Genomic DNA, 26501 nt, shown 5'->3' on the forward strand with positions numbered 1-26501 from the left:
GTGTCCTTTGTTAAAGGTCACTTGCCTCCACAAGTGCATGAGTGATGTGTGAAAGCTCTTCTTCTCTGTGAGCAAACACACGAAAGGGGGCTCTATCCCAGTAGCACGTGTCAGGCATGTCAAGAACTGACTTGGTCCCTGAATCTTAAAGCCAGCACAAGTGAAGTCCCAGCAGAGCCCTGAAACACATCGTGAGGGAGGGGCCTGGACACTGAAGAATCCTGCACAGAGATGATTTTCTGCACTCATATTCACAGATATTTGGTCACATCTGCATGCATATTCCTGCAAACACTGTGTCTGCATCCCCCCAGCTTTCCTGGGCCTTTATCTTTATCTGCAATAAGAGACCTCGGAAAGTGAGAATATGACAAGGGATGTGTAGAAATGTGACATGTGTTGGATCAAACAGATATATTGGTTATGTCGGGTTAGTTTTTCTCTTCCCCAGTGAATATTAGATTCTATGTAACAGATTCAGAAAAATGTCCAGATGCATTCACTACCATTCAGCAGTCAGTGACAAATATTGTGGTTCTCTTATTAATTGAATCTTTAATCCTTTTTTGTCATGTTTCTTATGTTTATCACTATTCTCTGATCTGTGAAATATTCAGGAATTCTTTAGTAATACTGTAAATAAAAGGCTCATTAGAATTAAAAGGTTCTCCCTGCTCCTGGTTTTAAAGAACATTTTATTTTTGAATTAATTAATCTGGAAATACATTGCGTGGACAGTATAACCAGATAGCACCAGTGTAGTGCTAATTCTTATTCTCTGGCTGTCACTAGAGTTTTGGAATCAGTGTTCCATAAACTTCTGTTTTACCAAATAGCAATATTAAATGTTGTGGAAGTAATAAATATACAGAGGTTGTAAATTTTAAGGTACTCTTAAATGTTTATTTTTTTTCTTTCTTTCATTTCTTTTTTCCTTTTTAGGACAGGAAGATAATAAAATGAAATTTTCAGATATGCCCTCGGTGACAAACCATGTCCCTCAGTCAAAGCTGGACTCCCCAGGGAAACTAGAGCCTGACAGACCAGATGATTCTTCCATTTGTACTGATATTCAAGAGGACGCTCCTTCTTCACCAGAGTCAGATTCATGCAATAGGTAAGAAACTTGCAGTAGTTGATTATTTTAAATTTCTGTTTTCTGTGCATGCTAAGAGACCAGCAAAAATAACCAGAAAATAGCTTTGAGGCCTGGTGCCATTCCTCATCTCCTTCCATTGTCTCCTGCTGCTTTGTAGGGTTCACAAAGGGATCAGGGCAGGATGTGGGGAGTATGTGCAGCAGTCACTGGGGACTTTGTCTTCTGCTCTGTAGGCTTTTTTTTTTTTTTTTTTTAAATTTTTACTGGAGTATAGTTGATTTACAATGTTGCATTAGTTTCTGCTGTACAGCAAAGTGAATCTGTTACACATATAGCCACTCTTTTTTAGATTCTTTTCCCATATAGGCCATTATGAGTATTGGGTAGAGTTCTTTGTGCTATGCAGTAGGTCCTTATTAGTGATCTGTTTTATATATAGTAGTGTGTATATGTCAATCCCAGTCTTCCAACTTTATCCCTTCCCCCTCCCCCCTTATCCTGTAGTAACCATAAGTTTATTTTCTGCATCTGTAACTCTATTTCTCTTTTGTAGATAAGTTCATTTGTACCCTTTTCTTAGATTCCACATATAAGCAATATCATGTGGTATTTGTCTTTCTCTGTCTGACTTACTTCACTTAGTATGACAATCTCTCAGTCCATCCATGTTGCTGCAAATGTAGCCTTTATATAGATATTTTTCCTAGAGTTAGAAAAGAGAGCATGACTGGCAGTGAAATTTTGATCAAGAGAACGAGTGAAGGAGATAAACACAGCTATACTAGAAAGTAGAGGTGTCCAGAAAGACAAAAGAAAGAAAAATTTACTTGAGCAAATAGAATGGAAGGGGAACCTTTTACAATGAGAGATTTGGAGGTGAGTCATTTTTCCAGATTTTTTAAAAGACAATTTAAGAAGATGATGTGTTTTTGAAAGATGACATAGTGTTGTGTTACAGTTACCATTTTGTGTTCTCGTGATTCACTTTATATGATAAATGCTACCCATGTTTCTACCTCATCTTTATAACTTTTTTTAGTAGATGCAGCATTCTGTTGGGTTTCTGTACCATAATTGACCAAACTTTTTAATTTCTATTGTATTTCTACATCTTCTTCAGTGTTTTTTATACTTACACACCTAAAGCTGTGGTAGAGCTCTCCCTATAGGAAGTCTTTTGTTTCTAATGAATTACTCCCTTAACTTTAGCATCATTTTGACCTTGGTAGGTATTGTTGTTGCCTTCTGAATGAATTGTACCAGTTTTAAATGCTAACAGCAACATGTTATTTAATCTTTGGTATTTGTTCATTTAAAAATTGTTCACAGTACTCTAGCATGATAGATTATGTCTAACCTAAAATATCAAATTAAGAAGAAATTTTTTATGAGAAGAATATACCCAAGGACCCTCTGCTTTCCTAGGGTTCTTGGAAAACAGCTTCAGGTTATTCAGAATCAAGTATCAGGAAGGGAAAATCTTCTCATTTTCCCCCGAACATTTTCAAGATCAGATCGGGATCAGTTTTATCCCGAGTTGGGTAAAGGCAGAACATACGGTAGCCTGAGTTTCTGCAAGACTGTGGCTCTGCTGCACAGTTACTCTGGATCAAGCCATTCCTGTAAGTTCATTGGGTAGTGTTTGTTTTTAAACACAAAACTTATCAGAGTACAGGGTAGAAATGGAGGAGAAACAGAGTTCAGGGAAATAAGAGTGAGTTTTTAAGCATAGTCACGAGATGCCCGAATGTTCTGGAATGCCAGGATGAAATGGGACATTTTTATAATTTTGGAGTGGAGGGTGGAATGGAGGAAAATGAAAGGGGAGACACATGGCAGCCAGATGTATTTTTATCTTGTGATGAGAGTGTGGGAAACAGGATGAGTTTGTTGGAGGTCTTGGCCTCAGACAGACTTATAGGGTTATTAAACCATTTAATTTCTTTTAAAGTAGGCTCTTATATTCTTCCACACTTTAACTAGTTATGCATGTATATATATCTACACACACACACACACACACACACCCAATACACCCAACACACCCATGACCAGTGGAACTACCTGCTAATTGCGAATTTTTAGCCGCTTTATTGAGATATAATTTACGTACCATACAATTCACTCATTTAAGTGACAATTCAATGGTTTTTACTGTGTTGCCAAAGTTGTACCACCATCACCACAATTTTAGAGCATTTTCATCACCCCGAAAAGAAACCTCATCCCCATTAGCAGTCACTCCACAGTTCCTCCCAACTCTGCTAGCTCCTGGCAACTACTGATCTACTCTGTCTCTATTGATTTGCCTATTTTGGACATTTCATATAAACAGGATCATACAATATGTGGTCTTTTGTAACTGGCTTCTTTTACTTAGTATACTGTCTGCAAGGTTTATCCATTTTGTATCATGTTTCAGTACTATATTCCTTTTTCTTTCTAAATTATATTCCATTGTATGGATATGCATTTTATTTATTCATTTATTAGTTGATGGATGTTTGGGTTGTTTCTAACTGTAGTTTTAACAAGGACAAAAATCATCGACTTTGTTTGTACACTTTGGAAGCTTAGCTTTAGAGACCAAATATGAGGATTTGCGTGGCTTGCCTTGAGAAATCGGTCAGTGTCTGGTACTCATATCTCAAATATAAAGAACTCATATCTCAAATATAAATTCACACATTGTGAATATTAAATATGTTAAACTTTAAAATTTTAATTTAATTAAGTACCCTTTTATACCCTCCTTTTAATTTGCCCTGTCATTTTATCAGTCTAAGGTTTTTTACATTTAAAATGTTGAGTCTGGGGCTTCCCTGGTGGCGCAGTGGTTGAGAGTCTGCCTGCCGATGCAGGGGACACGGGTTCGTGCCCCGGTCCGGGAAGATCCCACATGCCGCGGAGCAGCTGGGCCCGTGAGCCATGGCCGCTGAGCCTGCGCATCCGGAGCCTGTGCTCCGCAACAGGAGAGGCCACAGCAGTGAGAGACCTGCGTACCGCAAAAAAAAAAAAAATGTTGAGTCTGTTCCTTATATAAGACCTAGAAACTCAGGCTAAAGGGAGAGTGGGAGTGCAGTGGTATTTGCTTTGATACCAGGGCAGACCACTGGGCAGCCGATTCCCAAGTGGACTGTGGAGGAGGAAGTGTGCAGGGGGAGCAGCCGTGGTGCAGCAGGAAAGTCCAGGCTTACATTTGAGTGGCTTCGGGTCAGGATCTGCTGGGTGATTTGGGAGTCAATCTTTTGAAGTCCGTTTCCATAGCTATGAAAAGCATGTATAAATATCTTCTATCTCAGATCTGTTGGAAAGATGAAATGAGATAATAGATGTGAGAGTCTTTGATAAATATATGATTACTCTGGTTTTATAAAGACCAAATCAATTGAATTTTCTTCAGTAATACTGCAAAACCTGGGTCTCTAGGACTGGATATTTCAGCAATGCTTTCGTAGTCCTCTATTCCTTCATTCTAATTCTTAAGCTATTATATCATAGAGTAAATCCCACAATTTATCTTTTTCTTTTCCTACTTCCGTTCTGAACTTTAGAAAGTTGTGAGCCTGGGCTAATTAGTTCCATTGAAAATTCATTTAATTCAGCCTCAGCTGGGTGCTCACCACCTAATTTACTCCTTATTGCATTTCCAACCCAGTTGCCTGTGTCTGTTTCCTCACTTTGAATGAACACCTTGTCTCCCAGTTCACCAAGGCAGCTAATCTGACCTGTCTCCAGATCTTCCTTTCCATTTTAAGGTTTCTTGTAATTTCTGACCACTTCTTTCCTGTTAATTGTAAGAGAAAGATATATTTCTTAATACATTTCTAAAGACATATTCTTTTTTGTTTGTTTTTGTTTTTGTTTTTTGCAGTATGCGGGCCTCTCACTGTCGTTCCCTCTCCCATTGCGGAGCACAGGCTCTGGACGCGTAGGCTCAGCGGCCATGGCTCACGGGCCTAGCCGCTCCGCGGCATGTGGGATCTTCCCGGACCGGGGCACGAACCCGTGTCCCCTGCATCGGCATATTCTTTCTTAAGAAGAATTCATCCACCTCCTCTGAGACTTTGCTCCATCACTCATGTCTTAAGTTTGCTCTCAGATGACCCTTTTTTATAGCCCTTCCTCTGATCTCTTATTCTTCCCACTATGCAGGAAGTAATTTTGACTTCCTCTGTGAATTCCTGTAGCAGCGTCTCTGAATTCCATAGCAGTTTGTCTAAATCAGATCTTGCCTTGTATTATAGTTATTTGACTATCCTTGTCCTTCCTATTATTACTCATCAAAGTCCTTAAGAATTGAGTCTGTCACTCATTTAAGAAAAAAAACCTCCTGCCTCGGGTCACTACACAACCATTATTAAGTGAAGGATTTCTTGATTCTAAGGGGTACATTTTCTGTTTTACATTTTAATGTCTGAAGTTGTGATAGGTATAGTGATCAATGGTGTTTTACAGTTGCTGCCAGCCCAGTGGTAGTTGTGATATACTTGCCAGTGTGTGAGTTTCAGTTGAGTTACGTGTATTGTTAACATTACATTGGTTTGTCATTTAAAATGTCTTCAACAAAATAATGAGAAAAAAGTTGTGTACGAAGAAAGTAACAAAATACAGCAGGGTGAATGTTTGATGTTAGCGAGGTAGTGTTCACTGTTGGATGAATGACTGCAGTTCTGTATTTTCTTGCAAAAACAGTCAAGTGATTTACGAGACCTAAAGATGCCCACAAGTGTCTGAAGACTTGTTATGTTTCGTTAGTGAACGATGTGCAAAGGATTGCTTGTTTGTTACGTGATCTACTGAAGGCAGGAGAAATGGTCACATCCCTTGGAATAGATGGGAAAAATTTCAAAGTAATAACAGTGAGCCTGACTGATTCATCTCTTGCAAAGACTATTGTTTGGGTGTCAAGTATCAGTTTGTCAGACATTTCTTGCTGTCTTTGAACAGAAGCGCTCATCTTCCAGTCACAGGTTATGTGATTGAGAAAAACAAAATTATGAGTTTAGTTTGCAGAATGGGTGTCAGTGCCTTAGATGAAATGCCTAGAGACAATTGTCAGGTAATTTGGAGAAATGCTTTATCTCCAGTGCTTTCGGTGGTACAGAGGATGACTTTGTGAGGGAAAAATCAGACATCGTAGACGTTGAGTCAAAACACGATGAAGAGTAGGGCTCTGAATCTGAATACGTTTTAGGAACACTTTAACCAACTTATTTCAGTTTTTTAAAAAATATACGTACAACAATGGTATAAGATAAAAACCTATGTCTACATATGTTTAAAAGAACTCTGGATATGTAAACATGAAAAATAATGGTTCCTCTTACTATTAATGTTGTCTTCGATTTTTGAAATTTAGTATCTGAATATGAATAAGGTCCCTAACTCACTTCAAGCATAATTTTACCACCTGGTTGGAAACTAATAAAGTCGATCATAACTAACTCATAAAATTGGTGGTAACCTGGCAGAAGGCTGTCACAAATTATAGTGAGTGATCCATTGGTTAATGCCAGTGCGATTTAGTGACTCTAAAATCTAAATGGTCAAGAGAGATATGCAGTTGATTAGGGTAATTAACACCTTAGAAATCAGGACAAGAATTCAAAGTGAAAAGGGACCCATCACAACCAAATACCTTTAGTGGAATCAAAGCATTTCAGAGATTAGTGGTCTTTATTTGTCTGGTCCAACTTTTATTTTCCATAATTCAGACATCACATGGAAGGGAGATGAGACATGACACTCAGTGACTTTGTTCAGATCTTTTCCAACCCTAACATTCTGTAATCCTGTTTTTTTTGACAAGTGTAATAGTTGATAAATTATCTGTGTTCTTTCACCACTTGACCATTGCAGACCGTGAATCAACCTTCTAGAATTATGCTTATTCCTTGTATATTGAAGTGTTCATTTTTTACGAAAATTTTCTCACTTTTTCTTTTTATGATAGTTTTATTGCTTTTACTGTAAAGCCGTAGATTTTCAAAACAACTTTTAATTTAGATGTTATGCATGCTTATTGTGAAAAATAGAAAATTTAGGTAAACAAAAAGTAAGAGTCCAGTAAAATTTTATCAGCCAGAAAGAACTTTGTATTAACACTTTCATATGTACATTCTTCTAAAGACAGCAGTATGGGTACATGGATACTTAGAGGAACATTTTTAATACAGAAGGATCATACTATTTTGTAAATTTTTATGCTTTTTTTTTCTCTTTTAAAGAGACAAGTCATGCTGTTTTAGGTCTAATGTGAGTGAAAATAAATTGTGAGTTGTTTTTTTAATTCATGTAGTCATGCTGTAATACAGATTATAGATCTTATTGAATTACACTATTGGTTTTCTTTGTGTTAGAGTAGTATTTAAATTTATGTAATATGCCAGATTGACAGCTAAGAATAATCTTACTTTAAGATCCAATAGGTGTATCTAATCCAAATAATTACTGGGATGAAATTGTTTGTTGCTAATTTGATTCTTAACTCTTAAATAAGTACCTCTTTTAGAGTTTTAATTATTAATGTTATATTGATTCTTTCTTGCCAATTTGAAGACAGATGATTAAAAAATTGATAAGAATTTTAGATTTTTGTACACCTCCTAGATGACTTCCGGGAGTTCAAGAGACTTGTCCAAATTTCTGTAAATTCACTTATTGTTCTTCTTAAGAAAAGAGGGCTTTTGTTCCCTGAGTTTTGGCAAGCAGAAAAAACTGCATTTTTATTGAGTGCTAAGTTATAAGAAAAGATGCTTTTGATTATTAAAACTTCCTAGAGAGGAAGCTTTAATCTTCATGTAGAGATGAATCGTGGTCATGCTATTCTTTGGAAGAACCTTTAGATCATTATTTAAAAAAAAAATGTATGCACTTTAATTCTAGGCAATATAAGTTAAAAAGAAACTTTTTATATAACTGGAAAAAATTGAGTAATGTCATAGATTAGGTAATATATCAGTATTCAATTTTTGCTGATTTTGAAAATTTTATTATGGTTGTGTAAGTGAATGTACTTGTTCTTAAGAAATGCACGCTGAAGGGTTAAAGGGACATGATGGCTGAAACTCTCAGTGCTTAAAAAAATAACGTGCATGCGTGTGAGTGTACACACACACAGAGAAAGAGTGAGAAAGCAAATGCGGCAAAATGTTAGCAGTTGGAAAATCTGGGTGAAGGGTCTAAGAGTCATTTTTTTTTGTAAGTGTGAAATTGTTAAAATTAAAAAAATTTATTGGAAAGGGTCATTTTCCATAATCAGAGAAGCTTATTTATACCAGAAGATTTTCTAAAGGAAAGATTTATAGTTACGATTTATTGGCTAAAAAAGTGGTAGCCAGGGATCTACATGGGATGCTGAGTATTGTTTTCAGTCTCTGAAACCATATTTATTTCAGTCAGTCTGTTCAGGACCGACCCAACATGGTTACCTCAGCTTTGGTGTGTTAGAGAGTGTGGGCTAATGAAGCAGGGACTTTGATTTCAGTAGGAATGAAGAGTATCACAGAGACCACCTAATTTCACTGCTTGGTAACCTGTAACCTGCGTGAACCTTCTTGCAGATGCCCAGTGCTGGTCATAAAAGAACCTGGGTCAGATAAGGTGTGAATGAGTACATTTTAACTTTTCACACTTCCTGGCTAAAACCATTACCTCTTTTTTGATGCTAGGTCAGTAGCAGCATCATTGTATAGGAATTCCAATACAGACAGGCACAGAACACCGGAAACGTTGACAAAGAGGCGTATTAACTATGGGCCACGCATTTCATATATTTTGGTACAACTTTTTCTCACTTTTCAGTCATTTTTCCAAGAGCTATCTGTCCAAACTTCTTAAGAGCAAGAGAGCAAAAAACAAAAATATGTGAAGAAATCTTGATTACAATTTGTTGGAAAATTCAAGGAGTAGTTAAGTCTCAGCTTTTCTTAAATTCTGAGTCAATTGGAGAATGATGGGGAAATTGTAAGAGAAAAAGTGCCATTGTGACACTCATCTGAGGAATGTAGAGTACTGGCACCATCAGCCTGTTGATAAGACCACGCTGAGTTTATTGCTTATTGAAGGGAATGGGAAACACTACCTCTATCATCAAAGTGGCCTCTCAGCCAGAGGGGCAAAGCTGACTTGTGTGTTGAGATTACAATTTTTGTTTAGTCAGTTCTTTCAGTGCGGGTCTTGGTTAGGACTGGGTAAACCTAATAGTTCAGAATTGGTGAGTACAGCAAGATGAGGATTCTGAGGAGAGGAGCTCAAAGAGTCCTTGGGGGTATGTCCCTTGATGCTTGCTATTGAAAAGCTCATGGGTTTTGTAGGAGGTTTTTGGACTCAACAATATGTGAGTGCTAGGAGCGTTCTGTGTTATATCACTTAGTCCACAGGCAAGCCCATTTTAGAGAAGTGGAAATGAAAGGTCTCAGGAGTCACATAAGCAGCTTAGGGTTGTACACATGGTAGATGGCAGTACCAGGACTTGAGCCGAGGTCTAGTTGACCTCAGAGCCCAAGTTGGCCTGACTGATAATATGCTTATGGCCAAGCCGGCTCACTCTTCACATTCTTGAAAGAGTGTAAACATGCAGTGCTTGAAATGTTTGGGCTTCCTGAGAAGCAGACCCCGAGACAAGGATTTGAGTGGAAGTGGTTAATTTAGAAGGTGAAAGAACCACACTGTAGGGAGTGGGGAAGTGCGACAGGAAAGGGAAGATAGCATTTCAGGGGCATATTATCAAACCAGACGTCACTGTGAGCGACTGGGGTTTATCCCTCCTGGGAACTGGGAGCTGGTTTAAAACACACACCTGAGTTGTCCCACCCAAGGCAAGGGGCAGGGGTATGTCATTTGGTTGGGGGCTGCTCCCTGCTGCTTCCAGCCTTCCATGCTGGCGACAGAGCTGGCTCTAGCACGTCAGGCAAAGGCTCTTACGTTTGGAGATCAAGTACGTCAGGGGATGAGGGCAAGGGGGTAGGGTCAGGGCACCAGTGGGATCTGCCCAGGCCGTGATTCCAACTGAAGACAGGAAACTGGTTTGGTTTTCTGTAGACTCTATTAATGCAAATGGGGTACTGTAGACTTCTGTCTGTATCTCGGACCCAAGAGAAGGCAGGAGCGGGGGTGGGGGGAGTCCCAGAGCTCATTGCCCCTCTGTGCCCCTGTTTGCCAAGCTCACTTGCCCGTCGCTGCCAGGAAGGGGAGACGTAAGGGTATTTGGGGGCTGTTGAATAAGTGGTAGACGAGCAGATGCCAGGGAGAGAAAGGGACAGATAATCTAGAAAGCTCTGAGACAAATGGGTCCACAAACTGCTGGAGGAAAATGTGTTTGTTGATGAGAAACAATTTACTTTTTCCTCTTGTGTGATAGATAATGAACTGAAGTATGAAGTAATCTTTTTTTATCAAACTGAAGATCACCAACATACTAAATAAAAATCTCTGGGTCTTAGGCAGAAAAATCACAAGCACGGAACTGGGAGTTCTTTGATTGTCGGGAATATTTCCTCATTATCCTGGTTTGTTTCTCCTCCGCGGCAGTTAGAGCACTGTTAATGGGCCTTGTGGTGTCTGTGGATGTCCTCTCCGCTTCGGACATGACTCTCCAGGGTGTGGCAGAAGAAGCCTGCTGGTCTTTCTGGGGAAAGTCTTTAGAAGTACCTCATTAATAGGTGACAATATTGTGTGCCTTTGAATCCTCCTTGGACAAAAAGGGGGGGGGAGCTAACCTTTTATTTGGCACCTTTAATAGCAATTATTTTTAAATGTTTTTTACACAGAATTGTTTCTTCATGCTTAAGAATTAGAAGGTATTTTGAAGTATACTTCTCTGTACTCTTTGATTTGCACTGATGTGTGAACCTTAAATATTTCTCTAGTATGTATTTGCTGGGGTGTTTCCCTGACTTATTTCAGAAGACTTTTGTCTAATTCTGCTCATCCATAGCTTAGCGTTCTCATCCGTAGCTTAGCGTAATATTTTTTTTTCTGTCATGTTACTTGTGTGTCTTTGTCTTAAGTGGATGGCAAACGAGAGTCAGGTTTCTGACTGTTGGAGGGGAGATTACAGACAAATAAGGCTAAACCTATCCATGTGGTAGTGGACTAGAATTGGAGACCTTAAAATGAACTCATGTTTAGCTTAATATAGAGTCAGATGGATACATACAGAAATATTTATAGATCTGTGTGTGTAAGTGAGCCGGTTATTTTACACATGCGTTTCCTTTTTCTGTGAGCTGCCAGGGCCCAGAAGCAAGGGCAGCACAGTTGCAAGGAGCACACCTAGTACCCTGATCGTGGTATTTAATAACATTTTCCAGAAGAAGGAACCAGTGCTTCTTGGAGAAATGGCTGAATCCAGGCCTGGGGCAGGAAGCAGGGAAATGCTAGAAAAAGAGACAGAAAAGGGGGGGAAGGAAGGCGAGAAGAAAGGAAAGGGAAAAGAAGGGGAGAAGAAGAGAAAACAAAAACCTGACAGACATACCTCAGCCAAGAGATCAAGGTCACCATCAACAGCAGTGTTATGTTGATGGCGTGTGTGCTCTTGGTGTGATGCCCTGGAAATGACACATTACCTGTGTGGTCTTCCTCCTCCAAACTCATTAACCTCAGTCAGACTGTGAGAAAAACATCAGACAAACTCCAGTTGAGGGTCATTCTGCAAAATAACCTGACCAGCATGCCTCAAAACTGTCACGGTCATCAAAAACAAGGAAAGTCTGAGAAACCAACACTGTCTGGAGGCACCTAAGGAGATAAAACTACTAAATGTAATGTGGTGTCCTGAATGGGATCCTGGAACCAAAAAAGGACATTAAGTAAAGACTAAAGAAATACAAATAAAATATGAACCTTAGTAATGATAATGTATTAATATTGCTTCATTGGTTGTAACTAATGTATCAGACCTAATGTAGGATGTTAACAATAGAAGAAACTGGGTGTGGGGCACATGGGAACTTCCTGTACTATCTTTGCAACGTCTCTGTAAATATAAAACTATTCTAAAATTAAAGTTTTTTTAAAAAAGTACATTATAACATCAAAATAAGGAGACATAGTGGCATGAAAATATTCAAAGAATGTATTGAATATTGGAAAACCAAAGTCATCGAAACATTTTCTTCAGTGGTAAATTGCACAGTTTCTAGGTTGTAGTAAGTTTAGTTACTGAACTCTTCTATTTTCTTTCATTTAATATTACGTATTACATTTAGTCATATAAATTAATAAAGCCCTGTGTAGTGCATTCCATAAAGTGCATTATTTTGTACTATGTTAAAATTTAATCCATAAATGAAGCGTGAAGGAAGAATTCTGTTTTCCTCTTGGTTGTCTTACTTGTTTTAATCAGTTTTGCTTTCTTGTGCTAATATTTTTACTTTATAGACTGATTCCACCTCAGATAATGTAGCTTACCCAGCCTTTACGTTTCATCTAAAGAGAAAACATGCACCGTTTACGATAGGCCTCATCGTCTTCAGTTACCATGTTTTTATTAGTGAATATATACTTGTAAAAGTGGTTTGACTAGTGATCCTCCCAGAACAATGTGAAAGTACAGATAGTTTTTATCTTTTCTCTCGTTCTCATCGGCAAAGGGTATTTGCTGTTAAATAATGAGGTTTTCTTCTAATCTCAGATACTTCACGTTGGCACCTTTTAGGGATCTTTTTTTTTTTTTTTTTTTTTTCTGTGGTACACGGGCCTCTCACTGTTGTGGCCTCTCCCGTTGCAGAGAACAGGCTCCGGACGCACAGGCTCAGTGGCCATGGCTCACGGGCCTAGCTGCTCCGCGGCATGTCGGATCTTCCCAGACCGGGGCACGAACCCGTGTCCCCTGCATCGGCAGGCGGACTCTCAACCACTGCGCCACCAGGGAAGCCCGGATTTTTTTTTTTTTTAATGCATTTTCACTGAGTAATCTGATGGGCTTCTCTATAGTGGATTTTTTTGTTTTTGTTTTATAATAAATTCATGATTTTTCAGCATTCTGAGTCAACCCTAGGTGGTAGATATTTTTCTTTGTTTTCACCAAATTCATGAACTGCCATGATATAAAGATCCTCTGTAAAATTACTTTGCGCCCTTCAATTTTCTGTATCAGGAGAGAGTTTTACAATTCCATAGTGGTTGCTAACTTGTGTATCTAAAATGCTTGTTGAAATTGGCAATCCCTTCCAGGTTCCACACTTGTCACATGATACCTTCATTGTCATAGCTTGTAGCAGTGTCTGATTGTCACCGGAGGTTTTGGAACGATGACTGTAGTGTTGAGAGTTTGGGTTGGCATGACGTGGTAATACTTGCTATTTGCATAAGGTTGAAGTTTTTTAAAATGTGTTTCCCTTTTTAGTTTTTCAGACATTTTGTAAACCATATAGGAATTCTTGTTTCAATGTGCTTCTGCGTATATTTGGCTTGATTCATAAAACTGAGATATAATCTTGACTGGTTCAGAGTTTAGTTCTTCATTAAAATTAAAAAAAAGAGTAGGTGAGAACATATTTTTCATAATGCTTGGAGCAGAGTAAGTATGAGACCTTGAAGGAACTACCAGTTCCTTCTAAATGTTAGACGATCTATACTTATTTGGGATCAGCACTCCCAGACCCCCAAACATAGGCAGGCAGTTAAGAGGTTTCTCTAGTTTAAAACAAAATGTCAGAATCAGAATCCTTTAGTCTTGTTCTGGTGTATGACATTGGATGAACTAGAAATGATATGTAACTTGCACATCATGCTGTTGGAATTTTGTATTTTCAGTGAATTGTTCAAGTTTATCATTTGTTATAGTCAACTTGAAAGTTAAAGTCAGAACTTTTTTCCTGCCTTCTCAATTTATACTATCTTTGCTTTTAAATTAGAGGAGCACATGTTATGAGATCTCCTTGGAGACCTTCAGAGCCTGGGAAGAAGGCACATTAGGATAGAATACAAACATTTTCAATTTCAAAGGTACCTTGAGAAATCACTAAATGTAGTAGCTTCATATCACAGGTAAGGAAATGGAGGCCTAGAGAGGTGATGTGACTTATCTCAAGTCATTCACTGGATAGAATTGAAGCCAGTAATTCTCAGCCCAGATTTTTCCCCATTATAACATGAATTGCATCAGAATTTTTATCCTGGGTGCCATTGATTCCTTTGTGAGTAGGACAGCATTTTAATTGAGTTATTTAAAATGTCAGTTAGACATAGAATGACCATATGTTCTGGTGTCTCTGAGATCGGCTGGTTCCCACTTATTCTCTTGGCATCATTATTAGTAGTACCCTGTATCACTCTCCCAAGTGTGTGGGTTTAGATGGTAGATTATATGGTTGTCCTGTCAGAGGGACATGCCGTGTTTATTTGCACGTCTTCTTTGTTCTCTTAGTCCCACACAAATAGTCACATTCTGGAACATGGGTACATATTAAATTGCTGATTTTGCTTACTCCTATTGATTTTACCATGTAAGTAGTACCCATTGTTCTTGTATCTTAGAGAGATTCAAGCATTAAAATACGATGGGCCTCAAATGCGGAGGCTTGTTATTTTTTAGGTAATTCTGCAGAAGTCACTTGTGGAAGCCTGTAAGGTGCTTTACTACGCTGTCCCTGCCCTAGTAAGCACATTTCGTTAGAGCCTTTTACATCTTGTTACTGGAGTATGGGTAATAGTACAAATCAAAAATTTAAAAATGTGTGTCAACATTAAAATTTGGAGTCAATGTCATTTTGGAGGGATAATTCTCATACAGTAGATCATTTGGTCTAAGGCCTCATCTTTGTGGGAACTGAGTCACAAGGTGGTTCAGTGTCCACTGCCTAAAACCCAGCAGTATAAGGTAGTTCTAAAATTCTCCTCCTCCTTGAACAGATTGTAAGACTAGAGTTTTATGGCCTGAACTTTGACTTGATACTGGATTTCTGTGGTTTGGTGGTTGGTATTGGCCAGGCATCCCACATTTGTACAGTTGAACATGCGTCCTCAGCATGGGCAGCTGGGCAGATGATACAGAAGTTGGCCTGGCTGTGCAGAAGACATGCTGCTCCCATCATGAGCTTCATACCCTGCCTCTTGTTGTCAAGGGGGCTTGTATTCGAATGAAAGTGTCTTCAGTGGTAGCGGAAATTTTCACCTTGAGATGCTGCTTGTCTTGTAATTCGTTTCTCCTTACGGGGCTGAATATTGTAACCTGTTACTGTGATCTCGTTGTCTTCTAGTACTGGGGTTTCTTTGTGTTGGTCATTTATGCTGCTAATAGTTGAGTCAGAACAAAATGAAGCATCATGATTTTGTCCCCCTGCCCACTTAACTTGAGGTTTTGATTCAGTATCTAGTTGTAGCAGTGAAAATTTTGCTAATTAAAAAAATTTGTCCCTTACATTAGACTCTCAGAGTTGATGTCTTCTTTTTTTTTCTTTTTTTCCCTTAAATTTGTAAGTTAAACATAAGCACAAATATTTGATTGTACCTCGAAACTGAGTTTTTTCCAGAGGGCCAAGAGGATTCCAGTGTTCGGAATTAACCTAATGTCCTTTTATCTCTTCCTTGAAAAAAAATACACAGTACTTTTCTTCACTTTTTATAAGAATTTAAAGTGATTGACCTAAAAGGTATGATTCTCTCTTGAATACAGTATTTCCTAACCCTTTTCTTGCCACCTAAGAAAATGATAGCATTTGTGTGCCAGACACTTCCATCAAAAAGATGATTGATGCTGGAGGCCAGAGGTGCTGCCATGGGCTTAAAAATTGTTTTGGCTATTCTGGGTCCTTTTGCATCTCTATATAAACTTTAAAATTAACTTTTCAGTTGCTAAAAAAGAAAGAAGAGGTCTACTGGAATTTTGGATGAGATTAAATTCAATCTATAGATGAATTTGGGGACCAACTGACTTATCAATATTGATCTGGTAACAGTATGGTCTGGTTTATATGGTTTAAAAGGGTGACTCCAGATGCTGTGAAGAGTGAACGGGGGGTTAGAGGTGAAGCGAGTGGAAGCAGGGAGACCAGTTAGGCTTTGGTCCAGTCCGTCCGAGGGGTCATGGTAGAGCAGATTAGGACCATCATGGTAAAGACGGAAATGGGTGGGATTGGGGATATATTTTGGAGGTAGGATAGACAGCACGTGCAGGTGGTTTGGACGTGGTAGGACAGGAAAAGCTCAGCCTGTGGATGAATTTTGGCTTTCACAACTGGGTGCATGGTGGTACTTGCTAAGTAAGATGGGGAAATCTGAGAGAGGCAGTACAAAGCTTGGCCAGGGGTTGGGCGGTGGGTCATGTTGGTGATCAGGGGTTTTGTTTGGGCCTGTGAGATGAGCAAGTAGAGATATCAGACAAGGTGGCGGCAGTACGGAGAGAGATCAGGGCCCGAGATACAGTTAAAGGCACGGTGTCGGCTCCGAGCCTGTAGTGCAGGTGTGCAGAAGAAGAAGAAGGCACCCAGGACGGAACCCTCTCTCACTCCAACATTGAGGAAGTAGAAGCATGTAGAAAAGACTGAGCAAAGGAGATCCAGGAAGAATGAGACCAGTGGTGGATGAAGAAAACTAAGACATTGTGATACCGTGGAAGCTGACAGAAGAAAACAGATGAGAAGTCAAATGAGACAAGACTTGTTTGACTAGGGAGCAGGGACTGTGGGCTTGGGCAACATGAAGGTTTTAGCAGGTGTGGCTTCGAGTGAAGGGGTTCCCTGGAAGACTGACCGGTGTGCACTGAGGGGAAGCCTGAGGGGATGAAGGAGAGAGCAACTCCCACCAGCTCTCAGGAACTTCTGCTGTGAAGGGTGGCGGAGATTAGGACTGTACGTGGAGGAACACGGGATTGCGGGAGGGCTTTGATGGCAATATGCGGTCGAGAAGGGGACGCTGATGAGGGGTGGGGAGCCAGCTGCGTGAGTGACGTCCCGAGGACGCAGCGAGGTGGGAGCAGGTGGAAGGGTCGGCCTTTGGTAGGAGTGGGGTTGACTGACCCGTAGGAGCAGCAAGGAAGGCGGGACATAGGCATAGTTGCAGGGGCAGCAAGTTCCTGCCGGTTTTTTTGTTTTTAATTATTTGGCTGCTCTGCGTGGCTTGCGGGATCTCAGTTCCCCAACCAGAGGTTGAACCTGGGCCTTGGCAGTGAAAGCCCAGAATCCTAAGCACTAGGCCACCAGGGAACTCCCCTGCTTTTATCTTCTTAACGTAGTTAAGGCAGTTTCATCAGCTGAGATTGGGGTGGGCTGGCGGGTAGGCAGTTTGAGGTGTGAGCCTTTGAGAATGGGAAACAGAACGTGCCAGGAAAGTTTTGTAGGATCACCTGATAGTGAGGATTGCCCATATAGTAGATGCTTGCTTTGGAATTCTTTGTCATCAACTAAGAAAAAACTTCGAATGTGTTTAACTTTCAGATATAACTTAGAAATGTTGTTGACTATGAAAGAAGACATGCTAATACATTTTCTTATCATGTATAGAGGTTTAATAGAACCTTTTTAAAACATTCAAGATTTGATATTCTTTTTGAGCACCTAGAGACTGAGAAGGAAAGGACCCACAAACTCAAAAGAAAAATGGGCAAAAGCCCTGAACAGATGGTTTGCCCAGAGAGAAATGCAAATTGCATCTATTTCTCACCCGTTAGGTTGGCAAGCATCTTAACATTTGCTAATAGACTCTGCAGTAAGGGTATGAGGAAACACACACTCATTTATTACTGGTTGGAGTGCTACATAATACAGTCCCTAAGGAGAGGAAGCTGGTGAGACCAACCAAAAGTACTGTTTGGCCTTTTACCCAGTATTCTCATGAATTTGTCCTATAGGTACACCTGCACGCGTACAAATGACTATACTTGGAGTTACTCATCGAGTCATAGTTTATCATAACAGAAGGTTGGAAACTACTTTGAGTATTCATCCTTGAGGGCTGGTTGATTAAACTCTGGTACATCCACACAATGAGATGCTATGTGATTGTTCAAAAAAGAAAATCTCTACATGCTGACATGGAGAGATTTCCAGGATATGTTTGCAAGTGAAAAGACCAAAATTCAGAACAGAATAGAAAGCATTCTGTTTCTTTTCTAAAAGGGGAGGAAATGAGTATACTTTTATTTGTTTGGTTTTGCATAAAGAAACATCAGAAGAATAAACAACAAACTAATAAGTGATTATGTGCTGGAGTCAGAGGCGAACGGATTGCCTGGTGACAGAGGAGGAAGTGAGACCTCTCAGCGTCCATCTTCTCGTGTCGTTTTGATTTTGAACCATGTAAAGATATGAATCTACTTTAGCCAAAAAAAGAGTAGGTACTTTACAATAAAGTTTTGGAAATTGTCATCATCTTCGTCAGTGTCATATAAATTGGTTCGTGAAGGTTCGTGATGCAGCAGTAGGTAAGACAGATATAGTAACGGGGTTTTGTAATTTAGGGGCACTGGAATTATTAAGAAAATTGCTGAATAGGTGTTTATGTTTCTGGTCAAATTAAGAGAAAACAGTATCTAAAGAAAACCTTGTCAAAGTAACTGAACCTAAGGTGTAAGTATCTTACTGTAATTCAATGATAGCTTTGTTATTTTTTAAAATCTTCTTAGTTGTTTTTGGAAGGTTAACACATTACATTTGGTTTTTAACTGTTAAGAATGTGTCATTGAATGAATTTAAAGTTGCCACAAAATCTTTTTCTACTAATATACCTTACTGTTTTGTATTTTATTACAGACTGTTTTTTTTTTTTTTCCCCCTGGGAACATCTCTGGACTTCAGAATACCCCTGAAAGCTAAATGGTTCATCTTGTTTCAGATGGAGAATTTTGATTGTTGAAAGCTTGTAGAGAAAATGTGGGAACATGGAGTCGTGTTCCCATATCTTTTGCATTTTCAAAAGAGCTTAAACTAGGTGGTACCTGGGATCTACAGTCCTTTGGATGAATGGGGCATTGTTCTGAGGGAGTGTATCTTCCCCTAAGATGCTATGACATCGAGTCCTTGAAATTTATATGCATCCATCAGATCCCTGTACCTAGCCATCCATCTTTGTTCATCAACTCAGCCATGGCTTTGTGCCTCTAGCAGGGTGCCTGGCACATGGTAGATTATTGAATTAATTTCCCTGGCTTCAGTTTCCTCGTTGATAAAATAGGATGATAGTGTTTGTGCCCTGCCAGCCTCTCTGGGTGATTCTGAAAAGCAAATGAGGTGATCATGTATTATGAATTCTTTGTAAATTGAACATTTCTTCTCTTATTAAGGATTTTCCACATATTACTTGATAAATAAGTTCGTTCTGTTATTATATTTTTCTTATATCTGAATCTGGAGCTTTCTTCATTTTATCTTTTTCTAGATCTAGTGGAGACCATGAAAACATCCCTCTTTTCCCTTTAGCTTCTCTGAGTTTTTGTCTACCTGTCAATTGGGGATAAAACCTAGGGTTCTTATATGAATTAAAGCTAGTGTATATAAACTAGGCATCACAGTGATTTGTAGAAGTAACTGCTAACAAAATGGTAATTTTTTGTTTTGTCATCGAGTGATTTTTTTTTCAACCTAGGATGTTTACTATTCTAATATTAGTGTCAGCCACTTGCTAAAATACTTGGCACATAAGCTGTTGCTCACCCTACAGAACAGAGTATTTGAAACAGGGGTGTGAGGAAGGATTCATGGAGCTGGTAGCATTTATTTAAGTACTGTTGTCTAGCGGGCTTATATGCTATCCATCAGTCCTCCAGTGATCAGCCCTTAAAGAGGTATTTTTTGAAGTTGGATATACTCAACCATGCTCAAATTAATGCCACAATTATGAGGGGAGATTTGGGGGGGTGGGGATTGGTGGAGAGTAACTAGTAGATAATAGAAAAATTCCACTTGTAAGTAATCTTTAATCCGCAGGATTTTTATAGCAGATGTTTGCATTTTACCTACCCCACAGTACCCTGTGTACCTGCCATGCTGGATAAATAAAAAGTTCTGATGAATTTGCACCCTGGTGTCATAGAAACCAAAGATTAAAGATTAAAACAGCACATAGTGATCTGGTCTCCTAGGGCAAATTGAAGCATGGTGCGGAGGTAGTTATTTGGGTAATTCAGACCCAAATCTGGTTTATGAAAACGGATGCAGCATTTATTGAACACTTACTGTGTGCCAAGCTCTATGCTAAACATTCTATGTATTATATTGGTTAATCTTTAAAATATTCCTTCGAACTATGTCTTATTATCCTGACTTTACAGGTGAGGATATTGAGACTTGGAAAGATTAAGTAACTTTCCCAGGGTACACTAAATGACAGAAACAAGACTGAAACCTTGACTTTGTCCAACACTAAAACCTGTGACTTTTTTCCTCTGGGTAGTACGAGCAGTCATCCCTTTGCCAGAGGAATTTGGTATGTCACTTTTCAGCTTTGGTGGTAAAATCTTGACTGGTAGAAATAGAAGGCTGCAAGAGAAATAAGCAAAGAAAGTGTTTTCCTTCACCTGATAAGATATTATGCCACTGCTTTTGATCAGAGAATGACAAGAGTAAAGTATTATAGGAAACCAACTAGGACAAAGACCACCCAGCAGCCAGCAAACGAAGCAGGTGAGCTTACACTTCTGAAAGTCTGAGCTGAAAATGAAGTCTAAATGGTATGAAAAAGTAAGTGTGCGTGTTCCAAATAGAGCTACTAGACTCTTCCTGTATAGGGGTTGGGAATTCCATAGAATTGAAGATTCCTGTTTTTTGCCTATAAATCTTTATCTCATGTATTTAATTTGTATAATAATATCCACTCTAGCCTGGTCTGGATGGTGACATCAGACAGCACGATTTGAACACCCTCCCACAGGGAGCTCTAACGTTCAAGTTCCAGACTCCACATTCATCTGTCCTCTTAAATCATGGTCTCCTGGAGTGTTTCAAACCCAAATTGTAGGGAATCTGAAGTTTTCTCTGAAAAAATTTCTTGTCTGAGAATTAAAAGCTACAGCTGTGTAGGCTTGTGCGTGCCCTGACTCTGGGTATACTGGAGGGAGTAATTTATTTTCTCCTGTGGAGGATTGTTTAGATGCCTTGAAAGTGTGTGAAAGGAATTTTTGATCTCCAAGGCATATTAAAATGATTAAGATTTCAAAAATACTAATTACTGCTATACACAAGGAAGAGATCTGAGAGTGATAATTTTAGTAACACTGCCTATTTTGCCCAGTAGTCTCTTTGTAAAATCTTGTTTGTGAAACAGTATGTTTAATTTCAGGAATGTGGCTTTTGAGTAGAATATAGTAAGTACATTACCTTAAAAAGGAATGGACATTTCTGTCTGCTATTTTAATTGTATTAGTCAGCATCAACTCACAGTTTCTTAGTGGTGACTAGAATTGGAGCAGCAGACATAGCAAAATATGCTGAAACTTCGTTTTAGGTAAACGTCAAGCCTCCCAAACTTTCTATCATTCAGTTTAGTGATATGGTTATCATCAGGTTAGTGACTGAGCTGGAGTAGAAGGAAAGGTGATGAGAATTGAGGAAATCAAGGCACTGTGCGTCGTGCTTGTTGGTAGTATTGAAGTTGCAGACGAAGAGGAGATTGCAGACCACTTCTGAGATGTGTCTTGTAAACCTCCTGTACCTTCTGTTTTCACTGAAGTAGTGTAGCAAAAACCTCTTAGATTTGTGTCCTTAATGCTCCGCAAATATTTTCCTTCAACAAATCAGTGATTTGTACTGATGGTTTGAAAGCCCGGAGGTTAATTGATCACAGACTAATAGGTTATTTGACAGGCTTGGCCGTTCTGCTTACTTAGCTGGAAGAGTAGGGATGCTTTGTAACCTTCCTGTTGAAAAAAAATTGTATGTGTGTGTGTTGGAGGGTGTGTGTGTTGGAGGGTGTCAGCAGGAAGCCGACTTTACTGTTTCTCTAGTGATGTGATACCTGCCAGGACCTAGAGCTATATGACCGCCCCTTTCTCCCATTCCCCTAGCTCATGGGTTCTCAGTAGGAGCGATTTCACCCCCCAAGGGGTGGGAATTGGGGGGGGCGTTGGTAGATGGTTAAAAAGAAAATCTTACTCCGCATGTAAAGCATGTATACACACACACAGTATGTAAACAGATATACATTATATTTGTGGTATTAAAATTTCATGGAGGGGCAATTAGGAAAAAAAAAGCTCTGAAAAGACTTCTTAGGTGTGGGGAGTGGGGCCAGTCATGGAAAAAGGTTGAGAGACACTGCCCTAGCTCCGTTCAGGTAAGGAAGAGCGGGGATGGAATCCGTATCACTTGGCGTAGAGAGAAGGAAATGAAAATCTCCCAGAAACAGCTTCAGTTTTCTTGATAAAGTTGGTGTAGTTACCACCAAAGTAAGGATTAACAAAGGTTGGGATCTTGTGAACGGAAAGGTTTAGACCTCTTCTATGGGAATAAGGGTGGCAGTGTATGCTAGCCCTCCCCGGCGAGTGGCCAGGTGGGTCTGTCTCTTAGGAAAATAATGAAGTTGGTGAAATCTGCCTGTGTCTCCTTGAGGGTCTTCTGCTTTTTCCTCTCCTCTCCTAATGAACACTATATTTAGCTAGCTGTTTAATGGGAAAGCTTATAATAGGCTTGTATATACTAAGGTGAAAATGACTGATGATAAATTAATGTGTTATTATTTTCAGGGACACTTGCATTTGAGCCAGGGGGCCATCCTCAGTGTAAAAGAGTAGTAGATGCTTAGGTACTCTGACAGGTTAGGTCAATGGTTCCTGTCGCAGGGACCTGAAAGAATGATTGCAGCTGGTCTGCAAAAGCATATGCATATCAAGAATTATCCATGGACATAATCGAGAGTGTCTCACAGGCATATGTACTACTATTTTTAAAACGTATATATGTGCTTCTCTAATGGATAAAATATAAATTAACAATATTACTAAATTTATAATACTTCATTATTGTTACATGTTTTCTCCATCCACATATATGAGAAGTCTTGCTTCTACCCTTTGAGGAACCTCATCCTGAATTGTGCTCACTGTATTGGAGGGTCACTACACTGCAATGCCAATGGAGCGCTTACACATAGGCCGTTGTACACACAAGCCACAGTCAGGGGCGCCCTGCGTGTAGCTCCTTGAGGGTCTTGGGAATTGGGGAAATCCCTTGAGTAAAATGTTTGGTACAGAACTGTGTTTATTGACTGTTGCCCCCCGCCCTTTTTTTGTTCAAGCACTGTAGGCAAACACTGCTTCAAAGTAGTTTTTCAGAAGTGGTTGAGAATGATTCACTGACACTTTAAATCTTCATAATTTTTAAACTTTTGTTATCTCTTAGAATATCACTAGAAATAAGATTGGCACTAAGATTTCCAAACCTGTTGCCTCTTGCCTGAGAGAGAGTTAGTCCTTTGTTTGAGCCTTCTTTATCCTGGGGGTTGTGACGACTATTTGAGTTGTCCCATACACTGCCCATGATATTCTGTGTCTTGTGTGTCTTGGATGTCTAAAGAAATGCTTTTTTTCCTAATACACACACACACACACACAAGGAATTTAGTTGGGTAAGAACAAGATGCTAAAAGCCTTAAAACATTTTTCTTTTAAAGAAGTAATACCTGTCCTCTCTATCCTTATTTACTCAGCTCCCCTGCCTCCCACCCTGCCCTGCACAGATAGGCCAAAGGTTACGTAGCAATTTAAGCTAAGTTGCATTATAACAAATTACAGTATTAGCACAGTTCAAATTAATTACATTTTACTTTGTTTGGTTACAGAGGGACTAACAGACACTTAGGAACTTAATATCTCTTGTGAATTTCATTACTAAACTGCAGTTTTTAAAACATGATTTGACCTTTGGTCGCCATAAATTGAAATTGAAAAGGCTCACGATTATATTCCATTTGAATCCAGGTTCTTTTTTTACTGAGGCGTTTATTTAAGCTTTAGCGATTTTTTTTTCTTTATTATTGCTGATTAAGTTTTTTTTGTAGCTTCATTGAAATTGATGTATAATAAACTGCAAATATTTAAAGCACACAATTTGATGACTTTTGTCACATGTGTACTGTGAAGTCGTCAGCACAGTCAACGTGATGACCTATCCATCTCTTCCAAAGTTTCCTTGGGCCATTTTGTAGTCCCTCCTTGCCCACCCCCTGCCCCCTGCAGGTAACCACTGGTCTGCTGGTTTGCTTTCTGTCACTAGAGATTAGCTTTCATCTTCTAGGATTTTATATGAATGGAACCACGGTCTTTTTATTGTCTGGCAATATTGATGTACATGTCCTTTTAGTTCCAGTTCAGACATCATAAGAGATCTTCTAGAAGAAGAGGAAGCCTGGGAAGCATCACATAAGTGAGTTCTCATAATCATGAAATAAGCATGTACTTTGACCTGATAAATTATAATTCTATACCATTGATTTTCAAACCAAAGAATATTTGTGCTTACTGACTTAAGCAAGTAATAATTCACAAAAATCAAGGTAAAGATTTCCAGTTCACTACTTGTTTCTGTATATTTCTGCTTAGAAATGGAATCTTAGTGTAATAACTCCAGTTACTTGTCTGAGGTTGTTTTTCTAAAGATAAATTGTTCCAATGGGCAATTAATAGTCAGGCATTAACAGTTGGGCCTTAAGCACTGTCTTAGACTCTTTAGAAAACTTTTAATCCTTTCCTAAATGTTGCCAGTCATAAGACTGTAGTACAACTGGGCAGATTTGTTCCACTAAAATTTCATGAAGCTCACATACCACAAGTGGGCCCTCAAAACTGCCTAGCACTTTTACTGTTTCTGTGATTATTTCTTTGTCTTGTTCTTCACAAGGATTACTTGAACCCTTCTCAGTTCTTTCAGTGGCTCCAGCCTAGCTGAAGACCTTTTCTCTTCCTTTGTAGAGAAAATAGAAGCCATTGTATGGGAATCCTCATCTTTCCAACACCAAATGTATAAATCTGCCTGTGTTTGTACATATTTTATCCCGCCTTTTATAATTTCTTCATTTTATAATAAAGGGCTGCCTCTTTATTATAGAGTCTAGTTTCTCCTACCTCATTCCTACCCTCTTGTCAGGAATGTTACCCGTTCTCTCTTCTCTCGTTTAGGCATCTCTCCCTCTCCTGTCACCTTTCTCTCTCTCTCTCTCTTTCTCTCTCTCGTTAGGTTTTCAGCGAGCCCGAATCTCTCCCATCTTGAAACCAACTGACTAACTACCACCTCACTCAGTCTCATCCTGAAGCTGCTCTCGTGTCTCTCCTTCCTTTCTCAGTAGGTGGCCTCTTGCAGTTTCCATTCCTCATCTCCCACTGACTCATCAGCATCCTCAGCCAGACCCATCCTTCTTCTGAAATAGCCTTCATTGAAGTCATCGAAGACCTCTATGTGGCTAAGTCCAAAGGACAACTTTTTAGACTTCATCTCCTTTGACTTCTTAACAGCATCTGATGTTCTTGACATCTTCACCTTTCTGAAAGCCTCTCTGAGGCTGAAAGAGGTAAATCTCCATCCAAGGTCACTTAGCAATAAGTGATAAGTGATGGAGCTGAGATTTTAATTTATGTCAAAATTCAGCTCTATGGACCGTTAAGCTAAATTGTCTTTCCCAAGAATGAGGTTTCCTGTGCTGACATTTTGTAGTATTATAGCTGAATCACTGGGAGAATGGAAAAGTGTGGTGTATCCAGGGAAAGCATTATGAGTAGGTCTATCAAGCCAATGAGATATTTGGCAGCTCAAACAGTAGTGTTTTATGAAAGTTTGAGATTGTGGCTGCATTAGTCTCACCTAAGCATTATTGAACTTTGAATTCTAGGAGAGGAGGCCACTCGTTAGCTAACTACTTCCTCTTGTACCAGGAATCCCCCTGTTTTTGCTCAACTAAACCCTGACGTCAATGACTATGACAAGCTGTAGCCCAAAATTCCTGAGTCCAAGGCCATTCTTGGCAATGATGACCTCTTAAAGTCATTATTATAAGAAATCACTTAGAAAACAAATCCCATCGCTTGATCCTCACAGAAAATAAATGTTAAATCTGGAAGGATGTAAGTGCTCATCTAGTCCAGTCCCTTCATTTTATGGAGAAGGAGGCTGAGCTCCAGAGAGGCAAGTTGATGAGGTTGAGGTCCACAGCTAGTTAGTGGCCTGCTGGGGTAAGAATTCAGGCCTCCTGGTTTCAGCCAAGTGTAGAGCAGTTTAAACCAGCTTATGCCACAGTGTAGCTTTAGAAGCAGAATCAGAAAAAGGCTGCACAGCTTTACTTTTCAACAAAATGTGATAGTTCTACAAATACCCATCTTAAGCTTACAGGCATTTTGTGGTAAGTGGCATATTTGAGATATTAGTCCTAGAACATACTATTTCAGCCCCAACACGTTCTCCTAATTCCATAAATGATTGAGAGGTTCTGTTAGCAACACAATGCCCCCATATAAAGCTGTATTTTCATAAGCAGC

General features: G+C 39.3%; 1 protein-coding gene across 5 annotated transcripts in view; it reads left to right on the top strand.

Moving 5' to 3' along the window:
• Positions 1–26501, top strand: part of RAD18 (RAD18 E3 ubiquitin protein ligase) — a 106413-nt gene that overhangs the window by 71451 nt on the left and 8461 nt on the right. For 4 of the 5 annotated variants that reach the window (XM_082639789.1, XM_082639791.1, XM_082639792.1 and 1 more), the window contains 2 exons: positions 943–1117; positions 24337–24399. In XM_082639789.1, the coding sequence (XP_082495915.1) occupies positions 943–1117; positions 24337–24399 (238 nt within the window). The remainder of the gene's footprint in view (positions 1–942; positions 1118–24336; positions 24400–26501) is intronic. The other variant, XM_082639790.1, reaches the window with a different exon arrangement.

This window comes from Mesoplodon mirus (genome assembly GCF_964341445.2).
Source record: "Mesoplodon mirus genome assembly, chromosome: 12".
Taxonomy (NCBI): domain Eukaryota; kingdom Metazoa; phylum Chordata; class Mammalia; order Artiodactyla; family Ziphiidae; genus Mesoplodon; species Mesoplodon mirus.